Source organism: Hippopotamus amphibius, chromosome X, assembly GCF_030028045.1.
Source record: "Hippopotamus amphibius kiboko isolate mHipAmp2 chromosome X, mHipAmp2.hap2, whole genome shotgun sequence".
Taxonomy (NCBI): domain Eukaryota; kingdom Metazoa; phylum Chordata; class Mammalia; order Artiodactyla; family Hippopotamidae; genus Hippopotamus; species Hippopotamus amphibius.
In genome coordinates, this window is record NC_080203.1 from 2,503,944 (window position 1) to 2,524,041 (window position 20,098).

Sequence of the window (20,098 nt, forward strand, 5' to 3'; positions counted from 1 at the left end):
TGGTCTCTTGGGAGAGGGGCCCGCGGGGCTCACGCCCCGCCCACAGTGGCCTGGACGCCCCTTCCCCAAAGCAGCCCACTGGCCCTTTCCGGGGGGCCACGCCCATTCCCAGAGCAGACCACACCCCCTACCTGGAGCGGGTCACGCCCCCTTCCCGGGATAGCCCCTCCCTGGGATAGTCACGCCCTCCCTTGATAGCCACGCCCCCTTCCCAGGACAGCCTGTGCTTAATCGCTGATCAGTGTGGAGACACAGGGGGCCTGGCCGCGTTGGCCCAACTGGGACAACTCAGAAGGGTCATTCCAGCTCCAGAACTCTTTGTAGGGCTGGCCTGCACGGCAGCCCCGCTTCTCCCTCTGCCCTCCCCTGCTTCTCCAATGCCCTTCCCTTCCCTTCCCCAGTGTTAGTCCTGAGAGGACTCTAAATAAACATCCTGCATGCCAGTCTGTATCTGAGTCCACTTCCAGGGAACCCCACCTGAAACAAAGAGGGAGGGTGGCTGAGCTTGAGTCACTGACTGACTCTCGGGCGCATGCCGACCCCAGTCCCAGTCAATACAGAGGCACAGGTGAGTGGGGTAAGCCTTCCCCTGGCAGGGCCGGTGCCGGGACATTTTCCTCCACACGCCCGCTGTCTCCCTCACCTCGGAGCTCTTGATTCTCCTCCAGGCAGCGCTGGAAGGTCTCAGGAGTGCCTTGCTCTGAAGGCAGGTGGAGCATGGTTGGCTTCCCCAGAGAAGACTCTTCACTCAGCACGTCCTGGTCCCCTGCCGGGCCGCCGCTAGGCTGCACCATCTCACACAGTGGACTCTTCCAGGGGGGCCTGCTCATCCAACACGTCAGGGTCTGAAACAGAGAGCCAGAAGAGGCGTCACAGGAGGAGACCTATGCAGAATTCTCCTACCCCGCAGGGGGAGGAAGAGTTCTGGTGCCACACTTTAAGCAGAATGACGAGCACTCTGCCAAGTGGAAAAGGAGACTAAAATGGGTTTTCTGGTCTAAGAGGTGGCACCTACTCCCATTCCAAAGAGAGGTACAGACCTTTATGTGGGGCTGGGAAAGGTCATGGTTCAGCACTGGTGGTAAACTGTGCCTGGCACTATCTCCAGGCTGTAAGCTGAAGTTAAGAACTTCACCAGAGAGGAGAAATCATGAGAAGATTATTTTGGAGGGCGGTGTCAGTGTGCCGGGAATCCTACCCCCACACATACCTCCAAGCACGAGTGGAGGGTGCTGGCCCCTCACCTAGTGTAGTGAGCTGAATGATGGCCCCCAATAAGGTATGTCCACGTCCTGACCCTCAGAACTGGTAACTGTGACCTGACTTGGAAAAAACGTCTTTGCAGATGTAATAAAGTTAAGGATCCGGAGATGAGATCATCTTGGATGACAGTGGCCCTATATCCAATGCAAGTGTCCTTATAAAAGACAGATAAGGAGAGACACAGACATGGAGGAGAAGCCATGTAAAGATGGAGGCAGAGATGGGAGGGATGTGGCCACAAGCCCAGGGACACCTGGAGCCCCCAGAAGCTGGAAGAGGCAGGAAGGACCCTCCCCTGGAGCCTCCAAAGGAAGCACAGCCCTGCCAACACCTTGATCTCAGGCTTCTGGTCTCCAGAGCTGGGAGAGGATACATTTCTTTCATTTTAAGCTCCCCGGCTTGTGGACATCTTACAGCAACCCTAGGAAATCCATATACCAAGTAAGCAGGGCTTCACAGAGACCACTCAGAACCTGGTGGGTGTTCCCTGGAACTGAGGGGCTGAAGCGGACATCTAGCATCTGACAAGTACTGAGGCATCTGAAAGTGGGAGCTGGGCTCGCAGCCTAAGAGAGCAGGGCAGAGACAGGCTGAGTTGTTTGTATTCTCTTGTGAACTAGAGTACAGATAGGGAGGCTATGCCAGACAGCACCAGCCTGGAGCCCTTTTAAGTCCTAACCAAGAAGACTGACTACATGGAGGAGGAGGCCAATCCCAATAGAAGTTTCCATGAATGGGGCCTGAGCTGCAGCCAGAGACTTGAACACCGAACCAGCCTGGATGCTTCAACATCACACTGATATCTGCCTGAACACCCTACTGAGCCATCAGCAATATCCGATGGATCGCTGATCCCTGACTCCAGAGCAGCCCACTCTCCTGGTTTCCTCCCACCTCACTGGCTGCTCCTGCTCAGGCTCTTTCACTGGACATCCTCATCAACACAGCCCTTCATGTCGTGGCGCCCCGGGGCTCTGCTGTGGGATCTTTTCTCTAACTCCAGGCACTCCAGTACTAATTCCATCCAGACTCAGAGCTGTAACCCTCATCTTAATGCTGATGATGCCCCAAATCAGAACTCTTTCCTGAACTCCAAACTCACACATCAGACTTAACATGTCCACTTGGATATCTAGTCATCCTCTCCAAACTAATCTCTCTAAAACTGCACTCCTGACAGTCCCCAGAAGGCAGTTCCAGCCACCGTCTTCCTTATTACAGTTGATGGCAAATCCATCCTCCAGTTAGCAGGACAAAACCTTGGAGTCCTTCTTGAATCCCCTCTGCCTCTCACAGCTCACATCGGATCCACCAGGAAATACTGTCAAAGTGCATCTTAGAAATTGTATCTCAATAAAAGTTCTTAAAAAAATTTTTTTAAATGTATCTTAGAATCTATTTGATGACACTGAGCAAATAACGGTAACTATTTTAGGTGTGATACTGGCATTGTGGTTATGTTTCTTTCAAAGTCACTTCTTACAGATGCACACTGAAATGTTTACAGACGAAATTATATGGCATCTGGAATTTAGTTCAAAATAATGCGGGAACTCCTAGGTACCTACCTAAAAGAAATGGAAACTCATGTCCACACAGGAATGTTCACAGCAGCACTGCTCCTAACAGCCAAAGAGTGGAAATGTCCCAAATGTCCATCAACTGATGAATAAACAAAATCTAGTACATTCCCACGCTACAACATTATACTAAGAGAAAGAAACAACTCACAAAAAGACAACATATTGTATGATTCCATTTATGTGAAATGTCCAGAATAGGCAAGTACGTAGAGACTAGTGGATGCTTAGAGCTGGGGTAGATGAGGAGATGGGGGTGACGGCTAAAGTTTATGGACTTTCTTTTTGGAGTGATGAAAATATTCTGGTATTAGTGGTGATGGTTGTGCAAGTCTGCGAATACACTGAAAACCAGTGACTTGTACACTTTAAATGGGTGAATTGTGAGATATGTGAATTACACGTCAATAAAGCTATTTTTGAAAATAACAGAAGACTGTGAGGGATATAAATTAAACAAAAGTAGCCACGAGTTGGTAACTATTGAAGCTGTAAGTGGGTACACTGGATTTACCATTCTTTCTACTTCTGTATGTCTTTGAAATTTTACATAATAAAATGTTCAGAGCACCACCTCGCTCACCTGGATTACTGCAATAACCTCCTAACAGGTCACCCTGCTCCCATCCTTGCCCCCTACAGTCTGCTCTCCCCACGGCGCCAAAACAATCAGCCTAAAAGGTGATTCTGATCACATTCCTCCTCTACTCGGCTCCCTACCATAGTTCCTTATTGCCCATCGCATAAAACCCAAAGTCCCTACAACCGCCTACAAGGCCGTGCACTATCTGATCCCCCATGGTTTCCACTCTAAGTACTCTTCCCCTCGCTCACTCTACTCCAGGTATAGTGGCCTCCTCACTGAGTTCCTCGAACATGCCAGTACGGCCCATTCATCCTCAAGTCACAGAAATGATATGAGGTCCGGGAGACATTCATCGTTTTGCGAAGTGAGCAAAAGGAAGTACAGGAGGTAAGATACTTAGCTGCCAAGTTATATTTGAGGGCTTTTTAAAGAACTTAGCCTCAGATTCAGTCAAGTTTGATGAACAGGAAATGTCTCCAAACTATTAGAGTCATCCACAAACTAGGGGTGTGGTCAGACTCCGCTGTGGCGGAGGAAGGAGAGGCGGAAACAGTCCCGCTCGTCGCCAAAGTAACCTGGGTCCTGAATTGGCCCGCCTCGACCGGTGCTCTAGAAGCAGGCGGCAGAACTCGGCGGGGCCCAACAGGAGGGGGAAGCCTGGTCGTCCGGGGCGGGGGGGTCTTGGAGGCGGCGGAACGCCCACCGATGGTACCCTGTCTTCGGAGAAGAGGACCACACCTGTCAGCAGAGTCGGTCCGACGTGAGAAAGGCGGGAACGGCGGGCCCCGAGTGCTCCTCGGACCCCAGCGCTCCAAGAAAGTCCGGGTTCAGCGTAGCCCTTTCCTTCTCCCGCTGCCAAATTCCCACTTCCGGCTTCCGGTGTCGTAGCTGTGGGATCCGGAAGTAAAACACTCAGGCCCCGCCCCCGCCAGGCCTGCCGGCGAGAGGTGCGAGGGAGGCTGCCTCAGACGGGAACCCGAGCCCCCCAGCCTCGACTGGCCCGCAGGACGTTCCCCAGTAATATGTGTCGCGATCTGCATTACCCCTTGTCTCTCCGGCGGTGGAATCCAGCCACCGGGCGCTTGGCCGCCCCGCCCCCGCTAGGGGAGGAGCCACGACGAGGCTATCATCTAATAGAGCTGGTTTGACCTGATCCGGCGACCCGTCCGGGGAGGGGACGGGGCTGCAGAAGGCCCCGCCCACAAACAGGGTCGAGGGGCGTGACCACGCTGCCGGCGGAAGTGGAGCCTATCGCGAGAGTGCAGGACCTCGCGGGGTCCGCGAGAAAGCCAGACTATAGGGGCGGGGTCGGGCCGGGGATGGGGACGCGGGCGAGCAGCAGGGAGCTGCACGCGGAGTCGCGAAGCATCGGGGACACGGCGCAGCGGCGGCGGGGACAGCAGGCCGCCCGCGGGCCGGCGGCCGGCTCAGGTGCTCAAGGGGCAGGGCGGGCCCGGGCTGGGGCCTCGCGCGGGGGCGGGGGCGGAGCGGTCTGGGTTGCGCGCGCACCTGCCCGCGTCCTCGGCCCTCCCCGCCCCCGCGAGGGAGGGGCCTGCAGAGGCCCCACCCGCGCGTCTCGCCTGAGGCTGGTCAGCTCAGACCAGTTGCCCGCCCCCGCCGGTTAAATGGGCCGGCGGGGCGCAGCCCTTGGAAACTGCTGGGGACTCCAGGGCTGCGAGCGTGACGGGCGGCAGCGGCGAAGCACAGGTAACTGAGTGGGCGATCGCGGCGCGGCGCTGTGCTGCGAGGCACTCTGATTTCCCATACTTGGGAACGGTGCAAAATTGGAAGGATCTTAGCCGATCTCACTGTCCCCTGCATCCCCCCCACATTGGACCCCTGAGAAGACTGAGACCCCGAGAGGGGTGGGGACTTGCCGGGGTCTCCCAGCGTGGCAGGAGGAGGGACCGGAGCTACACTCCATCGGTTGCACGATCTAGCATGTTCCAGCTCATTGTAGAGTTTCCGCCTGAATCCCGCGGGAGATGGTCTTAGGCAGGTCGTATAATGCTCCAGCAGGGTTTACTAAGTTCCCCAGAACTGAGGCCCTAGTAGGAATTCACTAACGTTTTCGGTAATTTTGTAACATACACCGTGAAAGAAGGTTGTCCAGAGAGTATGGCCAGAGCCCAGGGCCAGCAGTTTCTAATCTTCCAAACGTCCTGCTCTGCAGCCATTCACAGCGAGTGATTTCAGTAATCAGGCCTCAGCTGGATGAGAGCCCAAAAGACCCCTCTAGAAAGGGGCCAGCTTCTCAGTGCTCTTCTGTTGTCCTGCCTTGTCAATAAGTTTTTCTTCCCCCAGAAAGCATCATGGCAGAGCAGGTGGCTCTGAGCCGGACCCAGGTGTGCGGGATCCTGCGGGAAGAGCTGTACCAGGGCGATGCCTTCCATCAGGCTGATACGCATATCTTTATCATCATGGGTGCATCGGTGAGTCTCCCCCAGGCCCCACGTCTTGAAAGCAGCAGACTTAGAGAATGACATTGCTTCGGGTCCCTTCCCAGGTGATCATTGTCAGGCCCCTCGGGCTCCACTCAGCTGGGCTCCCTCTCTTGCTCCTGATCATGTGCCGCTGTCATCCTGCCGCCACCCAGTATACACACACCATGACGCATTTCTGAAGTCCGTGAGCAGCCACTGACTGTAGGCCTATGTCCTGGAGCTGGCAGGTCTGTAGGGACTGTCTGGTTGGACTTCCTCCTCCACAGGGAAGATTGAGATGCAAACGGAGAAGCCATTCATTCTGGGAGTATGTTTTCCAAACCTGCTTCTGACTTGACAGATGTCACACAGTTAGTTCTAGAGGTAGGATCCAAAGCCCAGTCTCTACCTTGTCTCTCTACTGTCAAGTTCCCCAAGGACAAACACTCGACTTTTCTTGAAACACCATCTGTTTGCCCCAACTTCCAAGGCCTGCTGAGGAGCTGAGACCAGTCCTGTTGTGTGGCTAGTGGAACTGCCACTTTGCTCCGATCAGAAGGGCCAGAGAGTAGAAGCAAAGGCAGAAGTATAGCACACTGACTGTACGTGATGGGGGTGGGGGAACAGGAGAGGGAGGGTGGGTCCTCGGAAAGCCGTGACCCCCCAACTAAAGCACTGTCCCCATGTGCCATGTGGAAACAAGATCTGCCTGGTGGCAGGATGTGAGCAGGGGCTAGGGAGCTGTCAGAGTTTCATCTCTAAGTGAACGTGGTCTCTTTTCACTTTTTACCCTGGACTTGACCAAGAATCTGCTACCCATGGTACAAGCATCTTTGCTGGTAACTTACTGTATAAACCTCAAGCGAAAGTTCTACCCAAACCAGTCAGCTCTTGACAGGGCAGGCATCATCTCTCTGTGCCTTCCACACCACTGTACCCTCAGCACTGGAGGAACTTGGTTCTTTGTTCATGTATCTTAACACGCCACCACCCTTTGCAGAGCCTGTTTCCTGCCAATTTTGTGATTTTGGTCAGAACTTGGAAAAGGAGAGCCAGAATGCAGGGCGGGAGGCAGCGTGGAAGAGAAGGGCTCTGCCAGTGGGAGGGAAGGCAGAGTCGCTCCAAACACTACCCCCTGTCACCCAAGACTGGGGGGTGCCCAGGAGGAACACGCAGGAGGCAGGCATAGCCCCCACTGTGGCCCCAGACTCGTCCTCTTAGAGGAGCCGGAAACCTTAACACCTGGGAGTTTGTCCAGGAAATGGGTTGCGGGAGAAAGTAACTCAAGATTATTTTTTCTCCTTCCCCTGTCCCCATACCAGCCTGTCACAGGAGGCTTTAACAGAGTGCCCCAGGCCTCAGTAAGTGGCATACGAACCCCAGGCCCTCAGCGCTTAGATGCCTCACTGAGAGCATCCAAGTTTGCTCTGTGACAGGGGGCAAGTGGCTTCCTTCTCCGAACCTTGTCATCTCCACTTAGCAGCTGAGGTCTTTTGAAACAAGTGCCAAGGGCCTTGGGACTCTGCTGAGCTGATTCTGTGACTCCTCACTGCCTTCATGTGTGGCAGCCTTGGCATTGGGCAACTTTGTTTCTTTGCAATCAGTAGGGTTCCCTTTTGCTCTCTTCTGCTTTGGGAGCAATAACCAGAGGCTTCTGGAGCAGAAAGAGGAAGTGCGGCAGCAGGGTGGAGTAGGAGAGGCTGGGAGTCCTCAGAGGAAGAGCCTCTTGTTTGTTTCTCCCTCCTGGTGCTCAGGGCTGGGGAGGGGCTGTGCTCCCCATTGAGGGCAGCACCTAGAACAGCTCCCACCTAGACCAGCTCCCCAGCGTCCTCCCTCCCCTCCCCCTCCTCGTGTGGGAGGGAGGCAGGTGGCTCAGAGGCAGCACACCAGGCCCAGCCCTGCCGTCCCACGCTGTGCTGGGGGGCCGGGCCAAGGTGCGCGCATGTGACAACAGACAGCTGCATGTGACAACAGACACCGCCAGGCCTTCTCACGAGGAGGCGAGGCCTGCAGAGCCAGGGCACAGGGCAGAGCCTTCCACTCAGAAGAACCGGACACAGAGGCCCCGGGGCACGCTGGGCTGCAGGGCTGTCCTCTGCGCCTCTCCTCCCCAGCCCACTTACCCAACCCTCGCCCGCGAGCCCAGCTTCCTTCCTGGGGGCTGTTCGTGGAGTTACCTAATGGGCTTTGAGGCACTGTCTTCTCCCTGCTCTGTCACCACTGTCTCCCTTCTCAGGATTTGCACCCTCAGCCGGGAAGGGCATGGAGATACTTACTGTCCCAGTTCAGAGCGCTCTGGAGTGAAAGAACTCAGTCTCTCCCTATAGAGCAGCACTGCGAGAGGGTCCTGGGGCCTGGCCTCCCCCAGGCTGGAGCCACTCCTGCCCCTGGAACGGAGAGAGCAGTCTGGGCGTGAGAGAGAACAGGACTGGGAGCCCCCTCGGGCATGGTCCTCAGCGTGCCCCTCACCTCGCTGGGCCTGTTTCCCCACTTGGACCATGAGGGCTGCGGCCTCGATGGGTACTCAGGGCCCGTCGCAGTGTTGGGCCCGTGCCTGGGGTGCCCCGGCTCACCCTTTCCTGGGGGTGTTTGTGGGCTGCCTCCCCTCCTAGGGCGATAAGCTTCTGCTGTGTCATGATGACTCTGGCACTCCCCCAAAGGCCCGATGACTCACGAGCCCCAGGGACTAGGAGGGAGGCCCTCTTGTTGGTTTTGCAGCCCGGGGGCCCCAGGGGCTCACCCCAGTGGCTGTGATCCAGCTGGGCCCCAGCAGAGCTGCGCCCCACCCCAGAGGCTGGGCAGATCCTTGACCCGAGTGGCCCTCGGGGGACAGGGATAGCCCACCCCTGCCTGGCCTCCAGCTGGCAGCTGGCCTCTGAGTTCTCTGCTGTGCCCTCTGCCCTAAAACCCTCCAGAGACCCCGGGTTTGTAAAACTGGAGACTGAGGTCAGAGCTGGGCGGTGACAGGCAGGTGGTGGCCCACGGCCCTTTGCCCCAAGGGGCCAGATACTGGTGGCTGGACATCTGAATCAGGTCCTGCTTCTCCTGCTAAGTCACCGCGTGTCCCCAAGCAGCTCCCTCCCCGCTGTGCTCCTCCGGAGCCCCTGTCGTGTCCCCCACCCTCGTGAGGCAGGCTGTCTTCCCTTGGTCCTGGCGGAGGAGTCCAGCCCAGGCTGGTGGGGAGGGCGGGCCTCCCCGGGCCCCTGCCCCTCACTGTCCTGGGTCCTACCTCGCCTTTCCCTCCGGTGAGGTGACTCGGGTGACGGGTCGCTGGTCGCAGGGCTGAGCTGAACAAGGCGAGCAGGTTCTATCCCTCGTTAATCCCAAAGGGACCAGCGAGAGCAGTGGGGTGAGGGGCGCTGTGACTCAGCAGGCCGGACACTGGAATTTGATCAGAAGCAAACATTCCTCCCGGCCAGGAAGGCGGGAGGCGGCTGTGGGCTGTGGCGCTGGTTGTTGCTCCCAGCGTGTCCCTAACAAGCCCAGAAGCGGGCGGGGCCCACTGAGGCGGCCATAGGCGTGGAGTCTCCCTCCGCCCGCCCGGTGCCATGGATGGGGAAGCGGGAAGCAGGCGCTGATGGACCCTGGGAGGAGGGGGCCGCACGCGGGCTGCGGAGCGCTGGGGGAGCTTGAGGCCTGGGCTGGGGCTCGGAGCCGGCCCTTGATGCTCTGCTGTCTCCGTGGCTCCTAGAGCACTTCCGGAGCTCAGTTCTGAGCGGTTGGCAACACAGGGAATCCCGGTTTGGGAACCGCCCACTTTGGGCACTCAGGGTCCCGGTGGAGACCGGAGGTGGTGAGGCCCGGGCGAGAGCAGACACTTGGGCTCGTGCACATACAGAGGTTGACTTGGCCCAGGAGGTGGAGGGTGAAGCGGTGAACAGGAGGAATGCGAACGATGGAGGCTCGGAAGTGGCCCGCCCCCACCCCCCCAGAGTAGGGATTTCCCACCCGGGAGCCCGGCAAGTGCCTTTCTAACTGCCTGTCTAGCGGGGAGGGATTTTTTTAAGCAGGTTGGAATTGCTTCAGTTCTGGTCACGTGGCTTCTGTTCTGTAGTAGTTCATAGGCTGAATTCTGTGAGTTCACGTGGCTCCTAAGAGGTCGTTTTGCCTCTCAGGGTCGGGTCTGGAGGTGATTTTCCTGCCCGAGGCGAGTCCCAGCCTCTGCCCCCGGCCCTCACTGATCACAAAAGAGCAGCCTGCGCTGCCCCCCAGGCCTCCTCTGCCCCCAGGCCATGCCCTCACTCTTGCCTCTTCCTTTGTCAGGTCACCAAATTAAAGCATGTTGCCATAGCTACGGGGACTGAAGTGGCAGGGAGAGAAGAGACTTGGTGGCTTATTAGGGAGTCTTCCGCCACCTGCCCACAGTCGCTGTGTCTTCATACCCTTGCTCTTAGTTTGGGAAGTTTCACGTGGACACAAGTCCCTCTCCCTGCCACCTGGGTCACCCGGGCTCCACCCTCTGCTCGATTATTGTTCTTTTCAGTCTTTCTGTTTTTAGGCAAAATTTGTACACATTGAAAGTCACCCATTTTCACTGTGCAGTTGGTTACACACCTTTATCAGCAGAGAGACCGTTTCCATCTCCCCAGGACCTCAGCTGTCACTTCCTTCGCTGTGAACCCATTTTGCCTTTTCTAAAGCTTCACTTAAATGAACTCAGGGTATTTAGTCTTGTGTCCCAATTTGGGGCCTAGCATTATGGATTTGAGATTCGCCTGTGCTGGGTGGGTCACTGGCTCATCCCATTTTTGTATCGGGCTTGTGCGCCGCATGCAGGATCTTGCGTCCCTGGCCAGAGATGGAACCCGAGCCCCCTGCAGTGGAAGCAGGAACCCTAACCACTGGACCACCAGGGAATGCCCCCCGCTCATCCCTTGATGTTGCTGAGTTGGCACATCCAGCTTGTCCATCCCCTGGTGATAGATTCGAGCCTCTGGGTGGGTCCCAGCTCGGGGCTGTTGGGAATTATGGCTGCTGTGAACGTTGGTGCACAAGTGTTTCCTCCACACCTGCCCCAACAGCAGGTGGAGTCAGTCTTTCAGATTACAGCCGTCCTGGTGGGGGTGAAAAGGGATCTCGTGGTTTAATTTGTGTTTTTCTGACAACTTATGACCTTGAACACTTTCTCCTGTGTTTATTAGCTGTTCATTTCTGTTCTTTGTGAAGTATGTGGTCAGGCCTTTTAACCACTTTGAATTGCATTATTTTCTTGTTTTGTTGCAGGAGTGGGCTGTATGTTCTACATACAGATACATCTGGTGCATGTTTTCTCCCAGTCTGTGGCATGTCTATTCAACTTTTCCTTTTCTATTTATCTTCTTAATAGTGTCTTACGATGAACAGGAGTTTCTATTTTTGCTTACGCCTTTGTTTATCCTTTTTTCTGGTTACTGCTTTCTGTGTCCTAAGAAGTTTGTTTCTACTCCCATCTATTGACTTTTTTTAATCTAGCAACTTTGCTAAAATCTCATTAATTGTAATAATTTGCCTGTAGATTGGTTTAAGGTGGTTTTCCTTTAATGAACAGACTGTTAGCTAGAAACAAGGGCAGCACAGCTCTTCCTTTCCCATCCTTGCGTTCTGTCTGCTCTCCGCCTGCCCCTGGCAGGGCTTCTAGTCAGGCTTTGAGTAAAGAACCAATGGCAGGCACTCTTTCCTTGCTCCTGATTGTTTAAAGGGGATTATTTCAACAATTCCCCACAACGTATGATGTTTGTGGGGTTTTAATAGGTGGTGTTTATCAAGGTAAGAAAGTTCCCTTTTATTCCTAGTTTGATAAGAGGTCCTATTGTGGGACTTCCCTGGTGGCATAGTGGTTAAGAATCTGCCTGCCAATGCAGGGGACACGGGTTCCATCCCTGCTGCTGGAAGATCCCACATGCCACGGAGCAACGAAGCCCGTGCGCCACAACTACTGAGCCTGCACTCTAGAGCCCACAAGCCACAGCTATTGAGCCCACGTGCCTCAACTACTGAAGCCCGCGCACCTAGAGCCCGTGCCCCACAAGAGAAGCCACCGCAGTGAGAAGCCGGTGCACCGCAATGAAGAGTAGTCCCTGCTCTCCTCAACTAGAGAAAGCCCGTGTGCAGCAACGAAGGCCCAACAAAGCCATAAATAAATGTTTGTTTACTTATTTATTTTATTTTTTTTTTAAAGCAGTCCTATCGTGATAGATGTTGAAATCTCTGGCACACTTTATCTGGTGAGTTTAGGAAAGTTGCCAGATTAAAAAATTAAAAGGAGTAAGCAGATTTCTTAGAGCTTTTTTCCTCTAATCTGTCAATGTGAATTTCAGTGATTTTTTTTTTTTTCTTTTTGACCTCAAACCAGCCTTTCATTTGCAGGATGACCCCAACTTGGTTCTGACATATTCCATTTTCGACGTTGCAGGATTGGGTTTGCTGGTATCTGCTGCAGAATTTTTTCATCTGCATCTGTGTACATGGATGGCACGGGCTTGGGGCCTCCTGTGGTGCCTTTCTCAGGCCGCAGGGTCCTGGGGTGCATCACATGGCTTGGCAGGCGCTTCCCAGGCAGGCTTTGCCTCAGGCTGGTGTTCTGTCTTCCTGGGAGACCCGCTGGCAGAGCTTTCGGGGCCAGGCTTGTCTTGCTGGGAAGGCTGTGGCCACAGTCCCATCTCCTCAACGACCATTGCCTGCTCAGGTCCCTCACTCCGTTTTGGTATATTGCATTTTTCTAGAAATGTGTGCATTTCATGTAAGTTGTCAAACATGGAATAACATTTGCCGAGACCAGCTCGGCGACTTGGGGCGAATGACGGGTGCCGCAAGCTTAAAGAAACACAGACACAGATTTAAGAGAAGGATGGCACCGGGGGACAAGACCTCTAGGATCAAAAGCCCCGCTGCTTCATCCCACGTTGTTTTTATTGAGCTCTTGGCATTCCAGAAGCAAGATAGCATAAGGTTCTCACACTTCCAGTTTCGTCCCACAATCAAGGTTTTTCTTTGAAATAACCAAAGGCCTCATATAATTGGGGGCAGTGATGTTTTGCAAGAACAGCAGAAGGAGGGCAGCTGCTATTAGCCAGGTCTCTGTTTGCCTCCTGGGTCCCGATCTGAGCTGGGTGTGGGAAGCAAAGCGGCCATGGGGGCAGGAGACCTCTCTCAGAAGGAGTAAGGGTCTGTGCCCCACCCCTGTTGGCCCCTCTGTGGCTGTGCCTGTCTTAGGTTGTTCCTCCCCTGAGGAATCTTACCCGTCTCTGGCTAACCAGCCATCCTCCGGGGCCAAACAGGGTGATATGAGGTGTGCAAGTGAGGAAGGGGCTGCGCCCCCAGAGAGGGTCAATGTTCTGTTTCCACGGTAGCCTATGCCCCCATGGCCTCCACGCCCAGCACGGTTAGTTCCCCCGCTGCTCAAGCAGGACATCCTGCATCCAGTCGCTCGGCCCACATACTTTAATTACTTTTAGTAACATTTTCAAGGTTTCAGAAAGGCTTCTGAATGTTTTCCCACATTGTTCATAAAAACCCTCTTCTGTCTTTCCTGTCAGTAATTTTGTTCCACTGTACTCCTAATTCTTTTTTTTTTTAACATTTATTTGTTTTTAAATTTATTTGGTTGCACCGGGTCTTAGTTGCGGCAGACACGCTCCTTAGTTGTAACACACAGGCTCTTGGTTGCGGCATGTGGGATCTAGTTCCCTGACCAGGGATGGAACCTGGGCCCCCCTGCATTGGAGCGCAGAGTCTTTACCACTGTGCCACCAGGGATGTCCCTGCAATCCTAACTCTTGGGGCCTTTTTAAAAAGCGGTCTTGCCAGAGGGCTGTCTCTTTTGATTCATCTTTTGCAAACACCAACTTTTGGCTTTGTTGATCTTTTCTTTTGGTTTGTTTTCCATTTTATTCATTTTTATTTTTCATTGTTTCCTGACTTGTAATTTGTTTGGCTTTAAAATCCTGCTGTCCTTTTTCCAACTTCTTCAATTGAATACTGAGCTCAGCTTCGAGCCATTCTTTTTTGCTGACATAAGCATTTTAAGGTCACGTTCGGTTCCAGGGAATCTAGGGGTTTCTTTAGCCTGTGAGCGCCTTAGCAGCAGGCTTCTTGTGTTGGCTTCGGTTCTGCACGCTCAACCAGAGACTGGAGTCTGTGGCTGGTGGGACCAGAGCACTGGTGGGTGCCTCCCGGCCAGCACGAGGTCTGTTTGCCTCAAGGTGCCCCTGGCAATGCGTGGGTACTATCAGGTCAGGGTCAAGGGCTAGTTCAAGCTGCTCAGGCTATACACAGGGGCGGGATGAGGGTACCCGTGTCTCCTGGGGGGGAAATGATCTAGGGCGTGTCTTCAACTGCTAACCATGCCTGTTTTCTCTGCCACAGGGCGACCTGGCCAAGAAGAAGATCTACCCCACCATCTGGTAAGCGTTTTTCCCCACTGCCCACTGCCCCCCCGCGGCCTCCTCACCCTCACCCTCGCCACAGCCATGCTCTGCCCTCAGGTGGCTGTTCCGGGACGGCCTTTTGCCCGAAGACACCTACGTCGTAGGCTATGCCCGCTCCCGCCTCACGGTGGCTGACATCCGCAAGCAGAGCGAGCCCTTCTTCAAAGTGAGTGGCTTCTGGGGTCTCCGCAGGTGCCATCCCCCCCATCCCAGATATCCTTCCTGCCTCCCCCCAGGCCCAGCCTTTCCACCCTGTCCTGGGTCCACTCCCTCCCTAGCGCCTCTCAGTCTGGTGCTCCTCCCCAAAGTCACCCCACGCCTGTCCCCACCTGCTCCCACCGCTTCCCTGATCCCAGCCTGAGACCCCTGTTTCCCAGCACCCTCTAACTTGGGCTTGCCGGCTCCTCCCCACTGGACCCTGCGGTCTCTGCACCATGGAAATGCTGCAGGCCTGCCTTTTGTCAACACACCGTACTTTGGTGGAATGACTTTGGAGAGAGATCTTTCTTCCGGGTCAAAGTTTCCTGAACTCTGGCTTCTATCTTAGGGCAGAGGCCCCCACCCGCATGGGTTTGCAAAGCTGATGAGGTGGGAGTGAACCCAGTGCAGGGCTAGGATGGCTGACTTCTCAGGGAGTCCACCCTGCCTGTGGGATCAGAGAGGGAGGGAGGGAATGGGCCGACATCCTTGTGTCTGTATTTTCCAGGCTACCCCAGAGGAGAAGCCCAAGCTTGAGGAGTTCTTTGCCCGCAACTCCTACGTGGCTGGCCAGTACGACGATGCGGCCTCCTACAAGCGCCTCAACAGCCACATGAACGCCCTCCACCAGGGGCCACAGGCCAACCGCCTCTTCTACCTGGCCTTGCCCCCCACCGTCTATGAGGCTGTCACCAAGAACATCCACGAGACCTGCATGAGCCAGACGTAAGGCTGGCCGTCCACCCTCCCTTCCTGCCTCCTGGGTGTGCCCTACCCTGGTCCCACCCACCTGAGCAGCTGTGCGGAGCCCCCAGGGCTGACTGGTCTAGGGAGTCTGAAAAAGATAAATGTCCTGTTTGTTCTTCCCATGAATTAGCTCTCCAAAATAATGGAATAGGAGTAAGAGTAGTCTTCTAACAGCCTTTACTGAAAATGCTACCACCTGTACGTGCCATCCAAATCGCCGTAGACCCTCAGGGTTGATCTCACCAGAAATCCCACTGTCCCTGGCAGCAATCCTGGCTGGCACCACAAGGTGGCAGTGTTGCTCCACGAAACTCTTGCTGGCTACTTACTCGCTGGCTTTCGCTGTTTCTCAAGATTCCCTGATGACCACCAGGGGGCAGTGTTGCTCCGTGGGAACATCGCTGCCTGCAGCTCAGCGCTCGGTTGTTTTCCCAAAGCCACGGGCCATGTCGGTTTTATTTTGGGGTTTGAATGCCGAAAGCCATATTAACTCTCCGTGAGGAATAAGGGGTCTTTCCACACGTTAAAACCCAGAGGTAGCTCTGCTTTTGGCATCCCCTCCCACTGTTTCTCTTCTAGCTCAGGGCCACTCCCAACCCCACAGGGACCAGAAGCTTTGAGTGTGGCGCCGAGGGCTGGCAAGGAGAGGAGGTGTCTGTGCCAAGGCCGGGCGGGGGGCAGGGGGTGGCAGCCCAGCAGAGCTTCACTGGTTCATCTCACTGCACAGAGCGGGGGGAGGCTCTGCCCTCACTCCCTAGGGAAGGAGGCATGGAGGGGGATGAAGTTCTGACCCCTGTTCCCCAGAGAGGGTGTGGGGGGTGACACAGCTCCGGGCTCCCACAGAGGCTGGAACCGCATCATCGTGGAGAAGCCCTTCGGGAGGGACCTGCAGAGCTCCGACCAGCTGTCCAACCATATTGCTTCCCTGTTCCGCGAGGACCAGATCTACCGCATTGACCACTACCTGGGCAAGGAGATGGTTCAGAACCTCATGGTGTTGAGGTGCGGCATGGGCCAGGGTGGGTGCTGGGGGTCGCAGCGTGCCCTGCTGCTGCCCTCCGGATGCACACCAGCCTCCACCCTGCCTCTCCCGCAGGTTTGCCAACAGGATCTTTGGCCCCATCTGGAACCGGGACAACATTGCCTGTGTCATCCTCACCTTCAAAGAGCCCTTTGGCACTGAGGGTCGCGGGGGCTACTTTGATGAATTTGGGATCATCCGGTGAGAGCCTCACTCCCCCTCATGGGAGGTCGGCACAGGCAGGGGCCACCATCCTGCCACCCAGCTGGGTTGTCTCTCTCTGTTCTGGGCTCCTCTTCACAGCCTGGGGTTCAAATGTGGCAGCAGGAGTGTTTGAGCAGTCGGTGGTGCTTTAAAGGGAGTGGTCGGGGTCTTCCCTGGGGGTCCAGTGGGTAAGACTCCACACTCCCAATACAGGGGGCTGGGGTTCAACCCCTGGTCAGGAAACTAAATCCCACACACGCATGCTGCAATGAAGACCCGGCACAGCCAAAATAAACAAACATATAAGTAAATAAGGAAATATTAAGCATAGGTACTGTTAACATTTAAAAAATAAAAAAGAGTGCTCGGTGTCTTCGTCCTTGCCTTCAGGGGACCCGGCAGACCCTGGGGATCAGGAAGCAAACTCACAGTTTGCTGCTAGAAAGCCCAGTTGAAGTCCCCGAGCTCCCAGAAGTTGGTCAACAAGAGGGAAGCTAAGGCGAGTTCCCTCCCACACCTTCCTCCCACCAGGGACGTGATGCAGAACCACCTCCTGCAGATGCTGTGTCTGGTGGCCATGGAGAAGCCTGCCTCCACCGACTCTGACGACGTCCGTGATGAGAAGGTGGGTGGAGCTGTGCCCTCCCGGGCCCCGCCCCCTTCCCTAGCAACAAGTCCTGAGCACAGGGTGCCCAGGGCTGAGAGCCAGGGACTCGAGGTGTCCCGTCCCAGGACTGACAGTGCCTTGCAATCCAGGGCAGCTGCACGGCCCTTCTAGGCCTCAGCTTCTCCTTCAGAAAAAGTGAGGGTGGGCTGAGGCGGCCCCGGAGGGCCCTTGCATGATGGAGCCCGTGCCCCGGCCTTTGGCAGCATGAGCTGAACGGGTTCCTGCTCCTGACTATCCAGGCCACTCACCGGTCCAGGAAGGCCACTCCTCAGAGTCACGTGGCTTCCTGGCGCCTGCCGTCCTCATTACCCAAGGAGCCCCTCTCGGCTCTTTTCCAGGTCAAAGTGTTGAAATGTATCTCAGAGGTGCAGGCGAGCAACGTGGTCCTGGGCCAGTATGTGGGGAACCCCAGCGGAGAGGGGGAGGCCACCAAAGGGTACCTGGACGACCCCACAGTGCCCCGCGGGTCCACGACGGCTACCTTCGCGGCTGTCGTCCTGTACGTGGAGAATGAGCGGTGGGATGGTAGGTGACGCCACCAGGGCCACAGGGGTGGGACCCAGCCCCCTCATCCACCCGAGCGGCCCCCCGATGCTAGCCTCGTTCCTCCAGGGGTTCCCTTCATCCTGCGCTGCGGCAAAGCCCTGAACGAGCGCAAGGCTGAGGTACGCCTGCAGTTCCGCGACGTGGCCGGGGACATCTTTCGGCAGCAGTGCAAGCGCAACGAGCTGGTGATCCGCGTGCAGCCCAACGAGGCCGTGTACACCAAGATGATGACCAAGAAGCCTGGCATGTTCTTCAACCCTGAGGAGTCGGAGCTGGACCTCACCTACGGCAACAGATACAAGGTGGGCACCCGCCAGCGAGGAAGCGGCGGCGGTAGGGGCCGGGGCCCCGTGGGGCACGTGCCTCAGTGACACTGTCCTGTCGGCCGGCAGAACGTGAAGCTCCCTGACGCCTACGAGCGCCTCATCCTAGATGTCTTCTGTGGCAGCCAGATGCACTTCGTGCGCAGGTGAGGAGCAGCCCCTGCCTCCCCACGTCCCACCTCTCTGCCTCCCTCCTCCCCTCCCTCCACCACCCCCACCCCACCCCCTGTCCCCTCAGTGACGAGCTGCGGGAGGCCTGGCGGATCTTCACTCCACTGCTGCACCAGATCGAGCGGGAGAAGGCCCAGCCCATCCCCTATGTCTACGGCAGGTGCGGGGGTGGGGGTGGGGGCGGGGGGGGGTGGGGGGAGGGCGGACCCTGGGCCTCAGGGCTCCCTCACCTCTACCGCCACCTGTCCCCTTCCCAGCCGAGGCCCTGTGGAGGCAGATGAGCTGATGAAGAGAGTGGGCTTCCAGTACGAGGGCACCTACAAGTGGGTGAACCCCCACAAGCTCTGACCCTGCACTGGGCCCGCCCCTGGCCTCGGCCCTGCATCTCTGTGCTCCCCCCCTCCCTTCCCGACCTGCCTCGGGAGGACCCACCTCAGGAGGACTCGGGACCACAGCCCTCAAGCTCACATTCCTGCCCGGGCTCGGGCCACCCCACCCGCGCCGGGGCCCAGTCACATTCCTCCGCCACCCAGCACTGTGACCGTCCCCTCCTGAGCCAGCCTGTGTTTCCGGGACTGAGCCCCACCGGAAGGAAGGAAGAGGAGGGCTGCAGTTCCCGACAGGGGGCAAGGTCCTCGGAGCACAGGGGAGGAGGGCGGGCACGGCCACCCCAGCCTCAGCGCCGCTCGACATTCCTGGTCCCCCACTGGAGGGGACCTCCGTGCTGGCCAGCAAGCCCCCTGTGTCGAGTCCCCCGAATGTCCCCCTGCCCCCGCAGCGCTCCCCAGCACCGTAACACAGCACTCCATGGCTGCCCCACCTCACTCCCGCCAGGTGGCGCCCTCGCCGCTGGAAAAGCAGAAGCCGCAGGTGGGATGCCCCACCTCAGTCCCCTGCCATTAAATCCACACACACAGCCTCCTGTCCCCGGGTTGTTTTTTTCATGCCACCTGCCACCATGGAGGCAGGGGCCTGTGCTGAGGCCAGCCCACCTGGTGGAGGGCCTGTGGCTGCCTGCCTCCTCGGGGCCCCAGCCCTCGCCTCTCCCTGCCGCCCACTTCCCTCCATGCTGGGTCAGGTGGGAACGTGGGTGTCCTTCTCCCCTGACCCCACGTCCAGTCCTCACCAAGCCCTGCCTCCCCCTTCTCTCTGCCCTGCGCTATAGAATCTTGTCGTGAGACCACCTTGGGCACAAGAACAGGTCATATTCGTTCCCCTCCCCCCTCTCCCCCCCGGCTGTGCCCCTGCCCCAGCCAGGGCGCTTGGAGTGCTGCTGGCCCGCCAAGGTGACAAGTATCTAGGAAGGAGCTGCTGAGGGGCTGGGAGACAGCCACCCTGGCCTGTGTTTCCTGGGGAAGCTCAGGGCAACAGGAAGGTGTCCTCCCAGCACTGACGGCCAGAAGGCTGAGCTCCAGGGCCAGGGCCCTCCAGGGGCTCGGCTGGCCGTGTAGACCCATCACTGCAGTCTATCTCCATCTTCACATGACCTTCTCCCTGCGTGTCTGTCTCCCTCTGGTTCCCTTTACAAGAACATGAGTCATATTAGCTTAGGGGCTCAATTTACTCTAGAAGGACCTCATCTTAACTAAGCTGATGCTGCCTGCACACGTCCCATTTCTGAATAAGAGCACATTCCGAGCTTCCAGGGGAACATGCCCAACAGAGGCAGCGCTCCCTGGTCATCTGTCCTGCCCTCCCGGCTCCGCTCTTCTTCTTAAATATTTTTAACAATTTTTTAAAATTGATTGACTGCCTGCACTGGGTCTTTGTGGCTGCGCAGGGGCTACTCTTCCTTGCGGTGCACGGGCTTCTCATGGCGTTGGCTTCTCGTGTGGAGCACAGGCTCCAGGTGTGTGGGCTTCAGTAGTTGTGGCGCACGGGCTTAGCTGCTCCACGGCATGTGGGATCTTCCCGGACCAGGGATTGAACTTGTGTCCCCTACACTGGCAGGCGGATTCTTAACC

The 20,098-nt window shown here is 56.6% G+C and overlaps 2 protein-coding genes across 9 annotated transcripts in view; one reads left to right on the forward strand and one right to left on the reverse strand.

The window, feature by feature from the left end:
* The window catches only part of IKBKG (inhibitor of nuclear factor kappa B kinase regulatory subunit gamma), a 26,790-nt gene extending 17,466 nt beyond the window's left edge, over positions 1-9,324 (reverse strand). For 3 of the 6 annotated variants that reach the window (XM_057717373.1, XM_057717371.1, XM_057717372.1), the window contains exons 1-2: positions 4,168-4,325; positions 644-845 (exon numbers count right to left, since the gene is read on the reverse strand). In XM_057717373.1, coding sequence (XP_057573356.1) covers positions 644-830 — 187 coding nt within the window. In that variant the 5' untranslated portion in view covers positions 831-845; positions 4,168-4,325. Of the gene's footprint in view, positions 1-643; positions 846-4,167; positions 4,326-4,472; positions 4,577-8,128; positions 8,240-9,081 lie in introns of those variants that run through there. The other 3 variants (XM_057717370.1, XM_057717369.1, XM_057717368.1) reach the window with 3 other exon arrangements.
* Positions 4,577-19,877, forward strand: G6PD (glucose-6-phosphate dehydrogenase). 3 transcript variants are annotated; one of them, XR_009050215.1, is made up of 14 exons: positions 4,577-4,860; positions 5,734-5,861; positions 14,196-14,233; positions 14,315-14,423; positions 14,964-15,181; positions 16,046-16,204; positions 16,299-16,424; positions 16,959-17,052; positions 17,433-17,619; positions 17,707-17,942; positions 18,033-18,109; positions 18,202-18,294; positions 18,392-19,004; positions 19,300-19,877. XR_009050215.1 is itself a non-coding variant. In XM_057717363.1 (13 exons), exons 1-13 carry the CDS (start codon positions 4,749-4,751, stop codon positions 18,480-18,482), a joined length of 1,668 nt encoding a protein of 555 aa, XP_057573346.1. In that variant the 5' UTR covers positions 4,577-4,748; the 3' UTR covers positions 18,483-19,053. The 3 variants fall into 3 exon arrangements, 2 of the variants coding, with proteins under 2 accessions (XP_057573346.1, XP_057573347.1); XM_057717363.1 differs by lacking the exon at positions 19,300-19,877 and having other exon boundaries at positions 18,392-19,053; XM_057717364.1 differs by lacking the exons at positions 4,577-4,860; positions 19,300-19,877 and adding an exon at positions 4,903-5,136 and having other exon boundaries at positions 18,392-19,241.
* The last annotated feature ends 221 nt before the right edge of the window (positions 19,878-20,098 follow it).